At 50.1% G+C, this 17,631-nt stretch overlaps 2 protein-coding genes across 4 annotated transcripts; one reads left to right on the forward strand and one right to left on the reverse strand.

Annotated features, from left to right (window-relative positions):
* The first annotated feature begins 9 nt into the window (after positions 1–9).
* Surf4 (surfeit 4) lies at positions 10–13,561 on the forward strand. 2 transcript variants are annotated; one of them, XM_040745175.1, is made up of 6 exons: positions 10–194; positions 6,543–6,729; positions 7,618–7,694; positions 8,638–8,681; positions 9,094–9,280; positions 11,447–13,561. In XM_040745175.1, the coding sequence occupies exons 1-6, from the start codon at positions 147–149 to the stop codon at positions 11,711–11,713; spliced, it is 810 nt and encodes a 269-aa protein (XP_040601109.1). In that variant the 5' UTR covers positions 10–146; the 3' UTR covers positions 11,714–13,561. The 2 variants fall into 2 exon arrangements, with proteins under 2 accessions (XP_040601109.1, XP_040601108.1); XM_040745174.1 differs by lacking the exon at positions 10–194 and adding an exon at positions 2,744–2,843.
* Positions 13,426–17,626, reverse strand: Surf2 (surfeit 2). 2 transcript variants are annotated; one of them, XM_013124726.3, is made up of 6 exons: positions 17,507–17,626; positions 17,158–17,312; positions 16,496–16,599; positions 14,716–14,895; positions 14,251–14,414; positions 13,426–13,860 (listed from the first exon to the last, which is right to left on the reverse strand). In XM_013124726.3, the coding sequence occupies exons 1-6, from the start codon at positions 17,582–17,584 to the stop codon at positions 13,774–13,776; spliced, it is 768 nt and encodes a 255-aa protein (XP_012980180.1). In that variant the 5' UTR covers positions 17,585–17,626; the 3' UTR covers positions 13,426–13,773. The 2 variants fall into 2 exon arrangements, with proteins under 2 accessions (XP_012980180.1, XP_005085446.1); XM_005085389.4 differs by having other exon boundaries at positions 13,426–13,863.
* Positions 17,627–17,631: the final 5 nt, after the last annotated feature.

Raw genomic sequence — 17,631 nt, forward strand, 5'->3', positions numbered from 1 at the left:
GGCGGCGCGGCCCCTTTAAGGCTTGGCCTACGTGGCAGCCGCTAGAGCCGCCGCGGCGCAGCAAGGCCGGCCGCCGGGCACTTCCTGTGGAGGCCGCAGCAGGCGGGAGCGCCGAGGACCAGCCAGCTGAGCCCGCCGCCGCCGCCATGGGCCAGAACGACCTGATGGGCACGGCCGAGGACTTCGCCGACCAGGTGCGGCCCGTCCCACAGCCCTCCGGCCCTCACGGCCCGACGGACGCTCGCCCTCGCCGTCTCGCCTAGCTCCGTGGAGGGATCCGCGGGCGTCTGGGTGGGGGTCGGCCAGGAAGGCTCCCAGGGCCCGCGTGCTGCCTTCTGCCCTCTGCACCGCGGTAGCCCCTTGGGGGCTTCTGGGGATGGGGATACCCTGTGTGCGTCCCGCTGCCCTCCGTCCGGGACCGTGCTGCCCCTCCCTCTTCGCGGACTCTGGCTGTCCGGCCAGGGTCCACGACGCCGGAGGAGAGGAGCCTGTCCCTCGGCTTTCCTTCCCTCGAGTACAGGTGGCGAGTGAGCCACAGGGAAGGCCTGGGGCGAGCCTGGGCCCGAGCGACTAACCGGGCAGGATTAGAACCTGAAAGAGGCGCAGGTGGCAACCACTTTTAAGAATTAAGTTCCACAGGAATGGGGTGGGAGTTGTGTAGGTGTGAGCCTTTGACTTCTGAAATTGCTCCGTTAGGTCTGCGAAGTAATAATGGAGCCTAAACTAGCACTGTGGCCTGAGTGGTGCCGGGCCCTCCCGCCAGCCTGTTCTGGTTCACTTAGTGTATTCGTGGCTGTCGGTGATACGAGGAAGCATTTTGTGGCCTAGACTACTGGAAGGCTTGGGTGTGTGTGTTCTTCTTTTAGTGAGCTGTGTGTCAAATAAGCTTCTCTACCCCCCTTTTTGAGGGGAGTCATTTCTCATGTTCTCGTCCGGTTCTGTTGAACTACGTTTCTGTGAGCTGGTTATTTTTTTTTAAGTCATTTTCACCCCCCTTTGAAAGTTTTTTTTAAGATCGTGATTTTGCATTAAAGTCATAACCTTAAGATTGTATTCATCACAGACACATGAAAGTTCTCAAGGACCAAGGTCTTCCTCATGTGCCTCGTTTCATTGACATAATTGTCAGTGACCCATTTTTATCTCCCCGAGTAGCAGCTCCCTAAGAAGATGGCTCTATAGCCAGGGGAAGTTTGTGAGCCGCTCACCTCACAATCTTCAGCTGGAAAACCTTCCATTTTGCAAGTGGATTTCACAACCTGACCCAGATAAAATATCTCCAAGCAACTGCCAACTATCGAATGATAGATTTCAACTGGAGGAAAAGTTCATCTGTTATGAAGCCCTCTATATGCATTTTGTTTTGATTTAAGCGAAAGAAGCCAAAATTTGGGACTGGTCATGCTTTTGTGGGGAACACAGTGTCCGCCTCCACCAAGTGTTTGGTTTAGACTCACTGCCACCGCCCTGGAAGAAACTCTGGGTCTCCTGCTGCAAGCCTGGTGTCCAGGGCAGCTTGCATCCCAGGCCTGGAGTTACATTTAAGCTACACATCTGTGTGAAGATGCCAGTGCTGCAGACAGCCTGTTGCTTAAAACTGGAATTCCCACGAAAGGTTTCTGCTGGCAGGGATTAGCCTCAGAGTCCACATGGAAGATAGCAGAGGATACCACCATAGGAGCGTCTGTGAGGCTGCTGGGAGATGGGACTCCTGCTTTTCTGAACCAGTGTCAGGACCTGTGTCACCAGTGAGCAGGCAACGGAGCCAGCCTTCCTGTGGCCTCAGTGTGACCAGTCCTGTGTTGAATATTCATCTGTAATATTGAGGATGGTGCTGATAGCCCGGCTTTCTAAATGAAAAGATCTGATGGTTAGGAATCGGTGGTTACCTCTAAGGTGTAGTTAGACAGTGTCACACATCCTTGTTGTCTAGCCTTGTCTTTAGAAAACAAAAGTAGAACTGACTTTCCAAAAACAGATTTGCCCAGAAAATCAGGCTTCTCGTCTGAGACCTGTAAAAGTGTTTTTGACAGGGATGATAAGATAGAGCCATTAACTGGGCATCCCTACTTTCCTGGGAGGCTGGCCATCAAGGCTCCATCTTCCCAGGCCACAGGAATTTTTCATGATCTGCACAGTCCTGCACTTGTTACCCAGAGATCAGCAACCCCCCTGTGTTGGCAGAACTCAGTCTTTTAGTGTGGTGGAGGCTGGTCCCTTGGGATGTGTACTGTTGGCCTTGCTGGCAGGCTCCTGTGAGCTACATCTCTGCCCTGGCATCAAGCTCCTTGCCCTTGGTGGCCATGGAAGCCAGACCCTGAAGAAAGTACTGAGATCCAGGAGGTACGCCCTGGAAGTCATCAGAAACCAGGTGGGAAATAGTCAGGACTGCCTAGAAATCAGACCTGTGTCCTATGGCTGGTGCTTGATTCAAGCTAGACAGATTGTAGAGTCATTTCCAAGTGAATTCACATCAGGAACATAGTGCTTAATGGGTTCTGCCTGATGGCTGTTACCAGGGTGACAGGAAGGCTACAGGGGCCTTACCTTCTCTGGACTTTGGTGTGTAAGAGTGGCGTAACTAGACCAAGTAGCTGGTGTGGGCCTTTGTTGAAGTAGTGCCATCATAGTGGGCCTGATGAGGTAGGTTCCTTACACCTCAAGTGCTCATTGGCTTGTGATTCACACCATATGGCCTTGGTGGGGGGGGGGGGCTGAGCCTTTCTTTTTCCAGTGCTTTGTCTTATTGTACTTCAGACCTTAAGGATTGGGGGAGCTGACTCATGGCTCTGCTTGCTGCTCTTGACTGGAGGTTGAACAGTGCCCCCTTCTGGGGAAGTGAGGTAGAGACATGGGAGATTGGTTCTCATCGTCTTTGGCCCTCTTTTTACTGCTGTAGTTTGTAGAAAAGGAAGGTCTTGCAGCAACTGTGTCCATGGTGCATTGGACACCTATACTTGGTGCTTGGGGGATATCTTCTGGGGGTTCAAGAGTCCAGGGGAGCCACCAAACTGTTGAGCTGGTGGTCTTGCCTGCCTGTTGCTGCTCTCAACTGAACTTGTGGGTCTTTTGAACAGGGTCCACCCAGGCAGGAATTTAACCTGATGTTTCCTTAAAGTTCTCCCAGACTGAGGGCAGCAGCCCTGAACATGAGGAGGTTGGTGTTTCTGCTCTTCTTGTTGGCAGCACACTCTCTGTGTGATCTGACCCGTTTCCTGTGTCCTATCTCAGGACAGATAGGACTATGTCCTAAGTTCCCTCATTCCCCTCACAAGATACCTCTGAGACAGATGTAACCTTTTTTTTGTTTGTTTGTTTTGTTTTGTTTTTGTTTTTGTTTTTCGAGACAGGGTTTCTCTATATTGTTTTGGAGGCTGTCCTGGAACTTGCTCTGTAGACCAGGCTGGCCTTGAACTCACAGAGATCCGCCTGCCTCTGCTTCCTGAGTGCTGGGATTAAAGGCATGTGCTTTTAACCAACGCCCGGCTCCTCATTTTTTTTTAAATTTTTGTTTTTGCCCAAGTGTATTGTATGTATGTGTACCGCTTGTGTGCCTGATGCCCAAAGAGTCCATCAGACGGCGGCATTGCATCCCGGGGAACTGGAGTCACAGATGGCTGTAAGCCACCATGTGGGTGCTGGAACCAAACTTGGGTCCTCTTCTCATTTCAAGCCATTTCTCCAGCCCCTCTTCTCATTCCTTATGCTACTGGGTTGCTTCACTGCCTGTGAGCACATCCTGCTTGTTTGCAAAGCTCATGAGAAGCCTGTTTGACAAGGTGGGTTGATTTGACTGCCTGTCTTCCCACAAGTTTTCCCGTCGCAGCCCACTGGCTTCTCCAGGCTTTGCAATGAGAACTGTGGTTATGGAGTTTCTTTGCCCTTGGTGTTCATGGCCAGTGTGAGCTGGGACACTGGCGGTGGCCTGCAAGCACAGAGAGAAAGTGGCTGTGGGGACACTTCTCAGCAGCGTGATGTGAGCTAGGAACTGTGAACAGCATGCCCGGCTGTCTTTGTTGTTACACTTGGCTTTTCCCCTGCGTTCAGATGCACGTCAGAGGAGGGCTGGTGCCTGGTGCCCTGTGCCCACCTGACAGACTTATCTCTGGAGAGCAGAGCCCAGCAGATGTGCTTAATTCAGCACATATTACCTGCAGTTCTGCACTTTCCCCAGAAGCAAATCACTGCATCCTTCTGCCAGCCATGCTGGCGTGGAAGGGAGGTGTGACTTGTCGCTCCCTCCATTACTGTCTTCTACTCTTTAATCCTCTTGACCCAGACACTCCAATTAAGGGGCGCAGACTCTTCGGGACGGTTTAACTACATCTAATGGATTGTGCTGGATAGTGTTTGTAGCAATTGAGCATATGTGGTGAGGCTCGTGAGGGAGGAGCAGACTGCACTAGGGCTGAGCTGGTTTGTTCACCCAGTGGGTGCCACCCCATTGTAATTGTGTCTGGAAACAGTTCTCATTTGGAAGCAAGTCAGAACACCTCCAGTGTCTGTGGCTGCCTGAGAGTCTACACCCTCCTGTGGTCTGCACAGCTTCCGTTAGTTACCTCACAATATGAGGGTCATTTCTCAGGACTGCTCTGAGATCTGTGGTGGTATTCTTTACCTCTTTCATAGAATATTGGTGATTGCATCACTACTGGCTGTTTCTAGAACACAAGTTCCCTGAGGCAGAAACTGGGAGGATGAGTGATGTCACTTGTCCCCTCACCTAACAGGATGTAGTATGCATGCTCTCTACCAGGGCCCTGAAACTCAAGCACATTTAGGACTTCTTTTCTTTTTGTATTTATTGTGAGATTGGGTCTCTGTGTTGCCAAACATGGTCTTGAAATACTAGGCTCAAGTTAAGTGATCCTCCTGCCTCAGCCTCCCTAGAAGTTGATGTCACAGGCATTTTTGTATCCTCCTGCCTGGCTATTCTTTCTGTTTTAAAACATGACTTCTCTTTTTTATTCTTACAGATTTTTCGGCTCTGCAAGTTGGGAAGGAATCTTAGCAGCAGTAATTGTGTGGTCCCTACTTGTTGAAGGGTACCCACCCCCCTCACCCCAATTGCCCAAAGTAACTGTTGACTGTGCCTGGAGCACATTGTTGGCCAGGGTCAGACAAGGTCAGTTGTATAGGGTGAAAACAGTGGTCTGAGTACCTGTACTCTGACTCCCAGAGCTGCTGGCTGGTCTCTGTGACTCTATTAGTGTGGTGTCTGCCATTTCTTCAGTAAGCACATGCAGATACACACCACGGGCACAGGCTGTGTCTGAAGGATGTGGGCATTAGTGTTGTGACTTTGCTGGTCCTTGCCCCAGGTGGAGCTTGTCTGCATTGCTGACCAAGCCAGGCCTAGGCAACCCCCTTGTGGGCTGAAGGCTCATCTGACCACCTGGGTGATCTGCAACTGAGATGGCAGCCTGAGCACTGTCTTGGGCTTTGAAACAACTTTTTAAAGTACTGAGAATTCAGAGATAATCTTTACATCCATCCTCATCTATTCCAGCAGCTGGTTAGTCAGCCCTGGGAGCCTGCACAGCCCATGTTCACTCCACTGCCCTGACCTGGTCAGACGGCCCTTTAGACTCTTCTTGACACGTCAGTTCCATGGGTGGCTCCTTGATCTTTCTCCTGGGCCTCCATGATATCCTTGGATTTCTTTCACTTTTGGCTCAGCTCTGATGAAAAGTATGAGAATAATATGGAGTTCACCTACATGGCATTTGTACCTAGCTACAGTAGGGTATGCTGGCCTCCTAATCAAGCCATCAGATGCCATCTTCACAGGGATGAAGGGAGCCATGAGTGTGCATTTCAGAACTGCCCTTTGCAGGTGATTTGCACACTCGGAGTTTCAGTCATTTGTCAGTCTCATATTTGGCAGTTTTAACCTTGCTTTGGGTCATACAGGCTTCAAGAACATCCCAGGGCTTTCTAGCCAGTAGCACAAGTGTTCATCTCTACCGCAGTTACCCCATAAGATATTGAACTTTCTGGAGGGATTTTGTTGGGGTGGAAAATGGTGGCAACAATAGAGGCAATTATTTTGGTGCCACAGTTGGGAATGCTGCTTGTGACATCTTGTGGGTGGGGTTGGGTTCACTGCTGATCTGTATTCTTCAGTACTGGGGATAGCTCTGGATGTGAGAGGGCTGAGGTGTGAGAATTCCTGGGCAGGAAGATCTGAGAGACTTTCAGATAGTGTCTGTGCCTCCCCCCTTTTAATGTCCTCACTGGCATGGAAACTGTGTCTTGTGACATTGCTCCCTTGGTGGCTCTAGAGGTGGAGCAGTGCTGGTTATGTTTCTGTGCCAGATGCAGTGATGATGTCTTTGTCTCTGGGACTGAGTGCTGAATCATCACGTGCTTAGACTTACAAGGGGAACACCTACAACAGGCGCTGAGTCCTATGTCTGTCCTGGAAAGATACTGGAACTGCTGAAGACCTCTGCCTTGCAGGGAGCTGGCTAGTCTCTCCTGCCCTGTTGCCCACATAATCAGGCATAGCCACCTCACCAATGTGTTCTGTTGTTCTGCAGTTCCTGCGAGTCACCAAGCAGTACCTGCCTCATGTGGCACGCCTCTGCCTGATTAGCACCTTCTTGGAGGATGGCATCCGAATGTGGTTCCAGTGGAGCGAGCAACGTGACTATATTGACACGACCTGGAGCTGTGGCTACCTGTTGGCCTCATCCTTTGTGTTCCTCAACCTCCTGGGACAGTTGAGTAAGTGGCTCTGAGCCTTTCTAGTATACTTCTGGGACGTCTTGTTCCCTTGAATGACACTTCCAAGCTTGTGGTTGTTGACCATTGAGAAGCCGTGTGTGAACTTGAGGCCTGGGTACCCCCTTCTCAGGATGAAGGCTGATGGTGACCAATACTCAGGTGCTTTGAAGCATGAAAGCCATGGTTTATTTCTGTGAGCATTTGGATGGATGGTCCTTACCCAGTCTTGTGCTCATTTCTTTTGTTACAGAGGTTGGGCACAAGCCTGGTGTGATGACTCACACCTTTAATGCCAGCATTTGGGAGGCAGAGGTGGGTAGGGGATGCCTCTTTTGAGTTCAAGGCTAACGTGGCCTATGTAATAAAACAGGTTCCGGGCAGCTGGGTCTATATAGTGACACTTTGTCTATAAATAAAAGATGGTGTACGCAGTCCCTGCTTTATAAATGCATGAGGAGATGTTAGAGCCTGGGCAGTTAAGACAATCAAAGAAGGAGGTGTCCAGAAAGGACAAAAGGTTTTAGCAGAGAACTAGGCATTTGAACTCACATTGATTTTCTGACAGCCCATCTCCTGGTGGCAGCTTTCTTGCCTTTGCATGTTAGAGGTGAGGATGTGTACTTTTCAGCATTGTTGGATGTGCTCCATAGTGGAGCAGTCAGTCCTGCACTGGTGGCCCTTGGCACAAGGAGTTATGGCTTTCCACAGCAAAATATGGTCTGGACTAGTATTCTTTAGAAGCTGGACAGGCTCCAAGGAATGGGCCTTGCCTGCCATTAAGGCTCTGGGTAGGTGCTTTGCTTGGTGTGCTGTAGCTCAGCAGCACTGGAACGGAGGTGTCTTGTTGCCCTGGACACACCGCAGCTCCTAACTCTGTCCTCTTTCTAGCTGGCTGTGTTTTGGTGCTGAGCAGGAACTTCGTGCAGTATGCCTGCTTTGGGCTGTTTGGAATCATCGCACTGCAGGTACACACACACCTAGTGGTTCTCACTTTGGGTACATGGGGCGTGGGGTAGGTGTCACTTTGCTTTGCTTTGGTGGAGCTATGTATTGTGTCCAGTGTCTTCCTACTTCGTCTTCTCCCTTCTATGTATCTGACTGTCTAGGGCTACGTTTCCTTTTGGAGAAGTCTTCCCTCCTAGCTAGGGTTTAGGAGAAGATGACTCAGTACCTATACCTTTTTGGGGCCATCTTCTCCTTTTTCCTGAATTTCTGTAACAAAGACAGGCCACAGATTGGCTGCAGTTGTACGTGAAGTGGGAGTCACTGCATTTAACAAGTAAGAATGCCTCATTACCCAGAATGGTATGCTTAAGCAGGATAGTTCAGCCTGTACTTGTGGTCTTGGTCTAGGACATCGTAGCACAATTTTTATAGTTAAATGGGTCCATAGACCACATTGTGCTCTGTTAGAAATACTGAGTCAGGGCCTGCGTTGGTGGCACACACCTTTAATCCCAGCACTCGGGAGGCAGAGGCAGGCGGATCTCTGTGAGTTCGAGGCCCGGCTGGTCCGACAGCCTCCAAAACAATACAGAGAAACCCTGTCTCGAAAAAAAAGAAATTCTGAGTCAGGAGCTGGAGAGATGGCTTAGTAGTTAAGAGCACTGGCTGTTCTTCCAGAGGTCCTGAGTTCAATTCCCAGCAACCATAGGTGGCTCACAACCATCTGTAATGAGATCTGGTGCCCTCTTCTGGCCTGCAGGGATACATGCAGGCAGAACACTGCATACATAATAATTAAATCTTAAAAAAACAAGCAAAAGAAATACTGAGTCAAGTTGTCCCAGTGATTTGCCTCCGTGTCTTAGTTTGTATGTCTTACGTTTTTATCCCATTGGATGATCCTGCCTCATACTTTTATGACATCTATGGAAAATGCTAATTCAGTTTTCTCTGTTCTTTCAGACAATTGCCTACAGCATTTTGTGGGACTTGAAGTTTCTGATGAGGTAGGTACATTTTGGGTGGTAAGAGTAGAGTCCTTGACCCTTTGGCCTGAGCACCTGTAGGTTAGTACCGCCTTCTGTAGTTCCCTCTGAGAAGCAGGGTTTCAGTGGGCACAGCCAGGCTTTGCCCCATAGCTGGAATTCCGGCTTAATAGTGAAGGGTCCTGTCTCCTAGCCCCATATTGCATGGGTGTGTAGACTGAGGGTCTGAGTAGATGTAGCTAGAGACCAGAGTTCGGTTCCATGTACATCCAGTTCAACTTGTTGGTTCAACTTGAGACTGATCCTTTGCACTCAGCCTAACCTGGTCCCATTGAGTGGTGGTTTGTTTTAGAGAAGGGGGGGGTGGTCTTTGGTGTGCTCTGGCTTGGTGGACAGACACCTGGTAAATGTTGGTGACATTTCTGTTCCTCAGGAACCTGGCTTTGGGAGGAGGTTTGCTGCTGCTCTTGGCAGAGTCCCGCTCAGAAGGGAAGAGCATGTTTGCTGGTGTTCCAACCATGCGTGAGAGTTCCCCCAAGCAGTACATGCAACTTGGAGGAAGGGTTCTACTGGTCCTGATGTTCATGACCCTCCTTCACTTTGATGCCAGCTTCTTTTCTGTGAGTACCCTGAGCCATGTGCTACTGTTGGCACAGCTGTGCCTGAGCACAGCCTGAGGAGACCAGCCCATGCTTATAAATGAGCCTGCCCAGCTTTGCTAGGGAGAGGCCAGTGCCCTCTCTGTAGACTCCTGACTTCTCTACTTTAGAGTTCAGTTCACATTGCTGGTCAATACGTTCTCATTTTTATATGTCACACGTTAGAAAGTTGGCAGAAGGGTAGAGGAGGGGCAGGAGTGTTTTCCAGCATGGTTGTCTAGGTAGGTGTAGATGAACTGAGCTCTCGGAGTTATGATATATAGGGACCAGGGTAGCACTTCAGGTGTTACTCATCTTCCCCAAGTATTTTACACTGAAATATGGTGCTTGGGGGCTGAGAGATGGCTCGTTGGCTAAGAGTGATTTCTCTGTGACAGATTAAGACCACCAGAGTCCAAATCCTAGCATGAGAGTAACTGGTCAGGCATCCAGCAAATGCCTGCCATCTGGCCTTTGAGGAGGGCAGAGGCAGGTTGTTTGGATTGCTGTTTCTACCCTAGCTGAGATGTGTCCTAGGTTGAGAGAGAGAGACCCTTCTTCAAAAAGGAATAGCAGAGAGTGACAGAAGATATCCAACACCCTCTTCTGGTCTCCACCTCCCACACATACACATTTACTCAAACAGATACAGATCCCTCCCTCCCTCCCTCCCTCCCTCCCTCCCTCCCTCCCTCCCTCCCCCTCCCTCTTCCCTCCCTTCCTTCTCCTCTGTCTTCATTCTTCATCCTTCTTTCTTCTTTCATATTCTTTTTTTAAAAGATCTATTTATTACATATACATATCAGAAGAGGTTACCAGATTGAATTGTAGATGGTTGTGAGCCACCATGTGGTTGCTGGGAATTGAACTCAGGACCTCTGGAAGAGCAGTCAGAGCTCTTAACCGATGAGCCATCTCTCCAGCCCCATATTAATCAGATGTGGCACAGACCTGAAATCCTAGTGCCTGGGATGTAGAGGCAAGAGGATTTTAAGTTCAAGGCTAGTCAGGGTTACATAGAGAGACCCTGAAAAAAAATCATCTTTCATTCCCAATCACATGGCCAGAGAAGTTTTCACATGTTCCCACATTTTCCTTGTTATAGATTCAGTCTTTGCACACTTGTTTACTGTAAACAATCAAAAGTAGCCATATTCCACCTTTGCTGCTGATAGGTTTTCTGTAAGGTCCTTGGCATAGGCCCAATGTAGCTGATTACCACTGCAGCTTCTTTTATTATCATTATTATTATTTTGGTTTTTCAAGACAAATTTTCTCTGTGTAACTCTGGCCTGGAACTTACTCTAAAGACCAGGCTGGCCTAGAATTCAGACATCCATCTACTCCTGCCTCCTGAGTGTGGGGATTAAAGGCATGTACCACAGTACTCAATCTTTATTGCAGTTTTATAACAAACCCTTGTTTCATGTTTACTGTTCACACCACAACAGATGCTGGCCAAGGCATTGAATACTACTACTTCCAGAAGTCCCAGTCTTTCCTTTGTCTTTCCAGCTCTTCCTAGAGTAGCTGTCGCGGCTCCATTCATGACAATGCATATTGTCTCTAAATGTTTTCCAACTTCTGACCATTAGCCTGTTCCATAGTCAGGTGCTACCTCAGCAACAGCCTTATTTCTTGACACCAGTTTTCTTAGTTCATTTTCTGTTGCTGTAACGAATACTACAGAATGGGCAACTTAGAGAATATATTTTATTCAGCTTATGACTTTGGAAGACCAAGGTGAAGAGTCTTGTGAGGTTCTTGTGGCAAGGACTCTGTAGAGTACCGAGGAATACAGGGTATCTTATGATGAAACCGAGGAACAATCATTCATTCACAGCCTAATTACTCCAAAGTCCTAACTGGCAAACACCAGATAGGATTTGGGGGATTTTCCAACACATGGTATTTGGGGAGTACATGTAAAGCCATAGCTTCTGTAATGTGGAATTCTTCTTAGAAGTTCAGTATTTAGTATTGATTAACACCTCCCTCAGATGTTTGTGTGCTCCCTCTTCTGCCTATCATTTTCAGTTCTCATCATGTCCTAGTGAGAGTTATGAGCTGGGCTCAGATAAAGTAGTCCAGCTTTCTTCCTGACCTCTGACCTTTAGTCTGAATGTTTTTTTCTTTGAATCTGTGCAGATCATCCAGAACATTGTGGGCACAGCTCTGATGATCCTAGTAGCCATTGGTTTTAAAACCAAGTTGGCAGCTTTGACTCTTGTCGTCTGGTTGTTTGCCATCAACGTGTATTTCAACGCCTTCTGGACAATCCCGGTCTATAAACCCATGCATGACTTCCTGAAATATGACTTCTTCCAGACCATGTCCGTGATTGGAGGCCTGCTCCTGGTGGTGGCTCTTGGCCCAGGGGGTGTCTCCATGGATGAGAAGAAGAAAGAGTGGTAACAGACAGATCCCTCCCCTCCCTGACTGAGGCACAAGGACTGGTTCAGGGTAGAGTCAACAAACTGCCAGAGTTTATGTGTCCTCTTCCCCTCCCTTCCCTTGGTAAAGGCACAGATGTTTTGAGAACTTTATTTGCAGACACCTGAAAATTGAAGGTAAAATCTGCTTTGGAAACAGTCTGGAGTCTGACTGTCCTGGTCTGGCCAGCTGGATGGTCATTCCTTAGCCAAGGCTTCGAGTAGACAGTGTGGTGGGCTATGGCCTCAGCCCTGTCTTTGAGCTTCTTTTGGGGGGTGAGGGTCTTCAAGTTGTACTGAGCTGTACTTTATCATTCAAAGCAATTTCCCCTTTAGTTTTAAGTTTACACCCTCAGCTCAAACTACAAACTTCTAAATGACTTAGGATGGTCCAGCCAAACACCAAACAGTTAAAACCTCCAGTTCAGAATCCTACCAGTGGCCCCAGTATTGCTTCTGCCTCTGTATTTTATAGAATCAGTGAAGATGCTAGAGAAACCTTAAGCCTAGAGAACAGTACAGTATTGGAGATGTGGCTACTACTGCTGGCCCAATTACTTGATGCCAGCTGGCTGAATGCTGTTTACTGGGTGAAAGGTACCCTGAGAGTTTTCATGGCTCTAAGCCATGGGATGAGGTCAAGGTCGGGAAGTTCTTGGAAAGCTGCTGGTTTGGGTACTTTGATCCTCTCAGGCTTGGTGGTGGGAAGGGCAGGAGAGCAAGCTGCTCATGGGATGGCCCACCAAGGAACCAGCTTGGGGAGCAGTAATGCCTTGGGGCCCAGAATGAGGAGCCCAGTACTGAAGACACCCAGGCTCAACCCAGTTACCTCACACTTGACCTTCTCAGAGCAAGGCCTGGACCCCACAGGCCATGCTTCCCCCAGCTTAACTTCCTGTTTCAGGCTGAGTTTACCCCATCGACAGCCCTGATGCCACCATTTCCCTGAGGCTGTTGCTTGCTCAGATTTTTGTCAACTTGCTCTGCTGGATGCAGCCAAGATACTTTTTACAATTTGTGATGCCTTACCAATTTGATCTTAGTCCTGTATTTAAAGTTTTCTAACATTGCCTTACACCGTGTTTCTCTTTTTGGGGGGTGGGAGGGGATGTCTAATTCTGTGGTCCTGCTCGTCTTCATGGCAGTGCCACAAGGGTAGTTGGGCTCCTCCTGGACCTCCCTCAGGTCCAGGGAATAGGTAGACAGGCTTAGAACCCCTGGAGGGGAGCTGGCAGCTCATCTCACCCTTGGGTGCAGAGTCCTGGAGGTCCTCCTTTCTGGCATCAGCGGGGTAGGCAGGACTGTGTCCTGAGTCACCTTGGGTCAATCCTGCCTCTTCCCCTTGCCTCTCTGGCTCTAAATCCACTTCTCAACACCCAGTCCATGCTCTGCAGCCTCATGGTCTGCCTACTCCTCCCCATGTGAGTTCCAGCATTGGCTCAGGCCGTGACATTTCCTTACCATCCAGTCCTTTGACAAGGAGAGCTGTCTCAGAGTATACCCATCTGCTTTGTTACCTGCAGTGACAGCCCCATGACATTCCAGTTTGTGGAATGGGGCAGACCCTAGGAGGCAAGTGCATGCCTCCCAGCAGTGGCCCCCATCCCAAGTGTGCCCTGGCTCATCTACCAACCTTTTGTGGGCTATGCCTGGGATGGGAGAAAAAAAAATGGTCTACACATTCGTTTGGCAAAATGGTTTCTGAAAATGCTTTAGCTTTATGTGGGAATAGGTATAAACCTCATTTTTATGCTGTATTTTATATCTTAGTTGTGTTTGAAAAATGTTTTGATCTTTGGAAACATCAAAATAAATAATGGCATTTGTGGTATATAGTGTGAGCCTTTGTGGTGATCAGCCAGGGTGGGGACCTGGCCAAGCTCAGGATGCTCTAGTGAGCTCCATCAGCAAGGGGAACAGAAGACCATGCACGGAGAGGAATCTTCAAGTCTCTACTGTTGCCATCTTCTGAACACAACCTCCAGGTCCACAAACAGCCAATGTCAGGATGTCAGTGACCAGTTCCAAGTTTCTCTGCATGCTTCATTTCCCCAGCTGCTTAAAGGAACTGAAGTTCTTGGGCTTGTGGTGATGATGGCTCTTGAACTTCTTGGTCAACGAGGTGAACTGCTTCTGTGAAAGTAGAAAAGTGACCAGGGCTTTGCAAGTCCACAGGGAAGCTGCTGTGTGTCTAAGGCTGAAGAGGAGTCTGCTCTCTTGACAGTATGGGGCCAGGCAGAGGGCCACATGGTTCATTACAGACTTTGTCCATCCTGCTCCTCTGACAGAATCCCCACTCCTGCCACATAGGGACTGAGTCCTGTGTTGTAGGGTACCCAGCTCAGAACTGAGAAACCCTTGGTCAGGACCTGTTCCTGGACACCTTCTGAAGTGGCCTTGGCTTCCAGGTTTACAAGCTGTTACTTGCAGAATTTGCTAAAACCATGCACTAACTAACTGTCCACTCAGCCTGGGCCGTGTAGCCCTCCTGACCTCAGCACCTTGCAACACACAACTCACCTTCCTGAGTTTACGGTCCCTCATGTGGTCCACTTTGGTCTCTCTCCTCTCCCCAGTGCCCTTCTCTCTTGACTGCTTTGGCTTCTCTTCCTCTTGGTCTGTCAGAAAGTCTTCAGGAGTATCATTCTCAGGCTTGCCCAGATCTTTTTGTGTGAATAGCTCAGCTGGAAGGAACAAACATCCTGGCTGAGCTATGCCACAGGTAAAAGCACTGCTTTCCTGGGAAACATGGTTAACAAATCAGAACCACAAGATACTTTTTTTTTTTTTTTTGGTTTTACGAGACAGGGTTTCTCTGTATTGTTTTGGAGGCTGTCGGTCTAGCCCGGCCTTGAACTCACAGAGATCCGCCTGTCTCTGCCTCCCGAGTGCTGGGATTAAAGGCGTGCACCACCACCGCCCGGCAGGACCACAAGATACTTAGGAGACTCACACGAAGACAGGAGTTGGGCAGTGCCTGCTTACGTGGGTATAGGTCTGTCATGCTGTCATCGCTCAAGGATCCTTCATCACTGGAAGCTGGCTCCCAGAAAGCTGTTCTCTGGCCAGACAGCCCATCTCCGTCCATGTGGTCCTCCCTCTTTCTCTTCTTGTGCAGTAGGCAGGCAGGGACATACTCCACACCTTGTTTCTGACACTCCTCATCTAAGAGATGAGCAAGTTTACACTGGTGCCCTCTTGGTGCGGAGCTAAGATGTGGGCTATATTGTGGCAGGGTTCTATTCCTTTACCCTACGGACAGAAATGGACAATCTGGGGGCTATGGAGCTCAGGGAAGCTGCCTTGTCTCATGTCTCTCAAACTTGGAGCTGGGACGAGACTTCATGGAAGGCCATGCTAGGGTCACCGCTGCTGTCCTCAGGTCCTAAGGGGTCTGAGCTTGGGCTTCCCACTTGGTCCAGCACCATCTCCTGGGGGGGGGGGCAGGCTCTAGCCATTATGGCTCTTGGGGTGACAGTGTCTAACCAGGACATGGCATCTCTGAAGCCTTTTCTCCACTCTTTCTGCCTTCTGCTCCCAGGACCACTTTGGCCTCCTCATGAGTACCGGCACAAAGTCTCTGCCCATTGTCTCCAGCAGGCCAACCTGAAGTGACCTCACTGCCTTCTGGCTCTTTGGTACATCTTTATAATTCTCCTGGGGATCCCTGCCCAGCACCTCCCTGCCACAACCCAGCAGATGACAAAGCTATCAAAGGCATATCCAAGCCTTAGCTGCCACTTGAGTGTAGCCCAGGTGCCAGCTCCAGGAGCTCCAAGATGTGTGGGAGGATCTGGCTGTGCTACGAAGGATATAGCCTGCACATTCCTTACCAACCTCTGAATTCTTGCCCATTGGACTGGACAGTAGTGCAACCCCTGAAGCCTCTCTCTCACCCCCAGCCTCTGCAACCCCACCCCCAAGTCGTCCTTGCCAAGGCCTGGTTCTGCCTAACTCCTCCACCCCAGCAGCCCCCAAGTCCTAATCTCAGTCACTTTTTTTTTTTTTTTTGGTTTTTCGAGACAGGGTTTCTCTGTGGCTTTGGAGGCTGTCCTGGAACTCGCTCTCGCTCTGTAGACCAGGCTGGCCTCGAACTCGAGATCCGCCTGCCTCTACCTCCCGAGTGCTGGGATTAAAGGCGTGCGCCACCAACGCCCGGCTCTCAGTCACTTTCTTACCCTCATCTTCCTATGGTGACATGGGAGACCTTCATTCACCTCCCTCGTGCTCAAGCTGACCTCATCTCTCAACTCCTGGCTGGCACCATCTTCCCTAACCCACCTGGAAGTTGAAATACCACAGGAGTCCCCACTCTCAACCACTCTTGATGCCTTCCTACCCTTGGCTGTATCCATCAAACACCTGAGGCCTGTCAGCAAGTCCCCTTCCCTGCTCAAGCCATCACCCCTTTCGTCTGCAGCCTAGAGGGCTGTTTGTCCTCCAGGTCCTGCCAACAGTCCCCCAGGCTCTCCTGCAGTATCAGATGACTCTGAACTTGTTCTGGAGTTTTGGCACTGCAACATCAGCCTGAGAGCTGCCCGGAGATTGTCCCTAACAGCAGGTCTCCACACCACTGACCACAACTCCTTTCCAGCCCACTGTGGCTTTACAGTGGTGAGGTCAGGGGCCACTGGCCCTCTCCTTATGTGCAAAACCAACCAAGTATACCAACAGTGGCCAGTGAAGGATGATCAAGGCACCTTTCTGGCTTTTGGGGACAGGGGACATACATCCTAAGGCCTGAGCCTCGCTGGTGGTGACTTACATTGACGAAGTGCTCTCTGGTACCTCCGGCCCTGGGTGTGCCTCAGCACATGCTCTGGGAACTTGTTGATGTGCCTCAGGGTGAGCTTGCAGAACAGTTGGTGCCTACAGAGCAAACATGGATATGGGGAAACGTGTATACCAAGGACCAGACAGACCTATGGGCTCCATCACGACTGCAAGCTGCAAACACCTGAAGTTCTGCTGGAGATGCTCTGCATTTAGTCTCGGTGTCTGGACTGTGAAAAACTCCCCAACTGCAGGGCCTGTAATCCCAGCATCCAGGAGGCACAGAGGTAGGATGATCTCTGAGTTGAGGTTAGCCTGGTTTACACAACAAATTCCCGGCCAACCAAGCTACACAGGCTTACTTTCAAAAACAGCTTCACAAACAATTCCACTCAGCATTTGGAGTTAAGGACCCAGGCTGTCACCCAAGAAAAAGAAACTGCAGTTTTACACTGCTCCAGGGCTCGTGTATGGGGAAACGGCTCAGGGAGTTCCATGTGAGGCTACATCAACCACACAACCATAGGGACCCCAAACGGTGAAAGTGGCGCCTCGCGTGACTATATGCAAGGGCAAGCGGCAGTGGAAGACCATTATGTGCTCAGAACTGGGGCACAGGCTCTGCACCCTGGTCCTGGCTGGCCATCTACGTACGGATTCTTTGTGCTGGGCACGATGTGTGGCTCTAACGCTGTGTAATCGAAGTCCGAGGAGGCTCTGGACAGTCGCTGGTACTTCTTGCCGCGGGTGTAGACCTGAAGCTCCGGCAGTCGGCAGGGTAGCTCATGGCCAGTTAGGGAGCAGCGAACCTGTGGATGGACCGTCTATCAGAAGGTGGTTCTTGCCAGCCCCGCCCCTCCCCTGCACGGTCCTCCGGGGTCCCATTGCTTTCCAGGCACAGAACTCCCGGGTCCTACTCCTCCCCGAAACGGTCCTTCCGGGTCTCCTCCCGAGTTCCGTTTCTTCCAGTCCCTACTCCTCCCCGGCACGGTTCTCCCCGGACCTTTTGAGTGTTCGGTAAAAGCGTCAGGCTGGGGTGCTGGCGCAGGAAAGCCTGCACATCAGTGGGTAGTTGGTCCATGATGTGAAATACCCATCTGACGCCGCTGCTCCCACGTGGTGCAGAGC

The sequence above is a fragment of the Mesocricetus auratus genome, unplaced genomic scaffold (assembly GCF_017639785.1).
Source record: "Mesocricetus auratus isolate SY011 unplaced genomic scaffold, BCM_Maur_2.0 Super-Scaffold_100004, whole genome shotgun sequence".
Classification (NCBI taxonomy): domain Eukaryota; kingdom Metazoa; phylum Chordata; class Mammalia; order Rodentia; family Cricetidae; genus Mesocricetus; species Mesocricetus auratus.

What these genes read in the sequence shown, in the direction of transcription:
- Surf2 (XM_005085389.4), bottom strand. Translation starts at nt 17,584, where the DNA reads ATGGACCAACTACCCACTGATGTGCAGGCTTTCCTGCGCCAGCACCCC. An exon ending in CCAGAGAGCACTTCGTCAAT is followed by an intron (nt 14,896 to 16,495) that starts GTAAGTCACCAC and finishes CTCATCTCTTAG; the next exon opens with ATGAGGAGTGTCAGAAACAA. An exon ending in GGGACCGTAAACTCAGGAAG is followed by an intron (nt 13,864 to 14,250) that starts GTGAGTTGTGTG and finishes CTACTTTCACAG; the next exon opens with AAGCAGTTCACCTCGTTGAC.
- Surf4 (XM_040745174.1), top strand. Translation starts at nt 2,784, where the DNA reads ATGGCTCTGCTTGCTGCTCTTGACTGGAGGTTGAACAGTGCCCCCTTC. An exon ending in CAACCTCCTGGGACAGTTGA is followed by an intron (nt 6,730 to 7,617) that starts GTAAGTGGCTCT and finishes TCCTCTTTCTAG; the next exon opens with CTGGCTGTGTTTTGGTGCTG. An exon ending in GACTTGAAGTTTCTGATGAG is followed by an intron (nt 8,682 to 9,093) that starts GTAGGTACATTT and finishes TCTGTTCCTCAG; the next exon opens with GAACCTGGCTTTGGGAGGAG.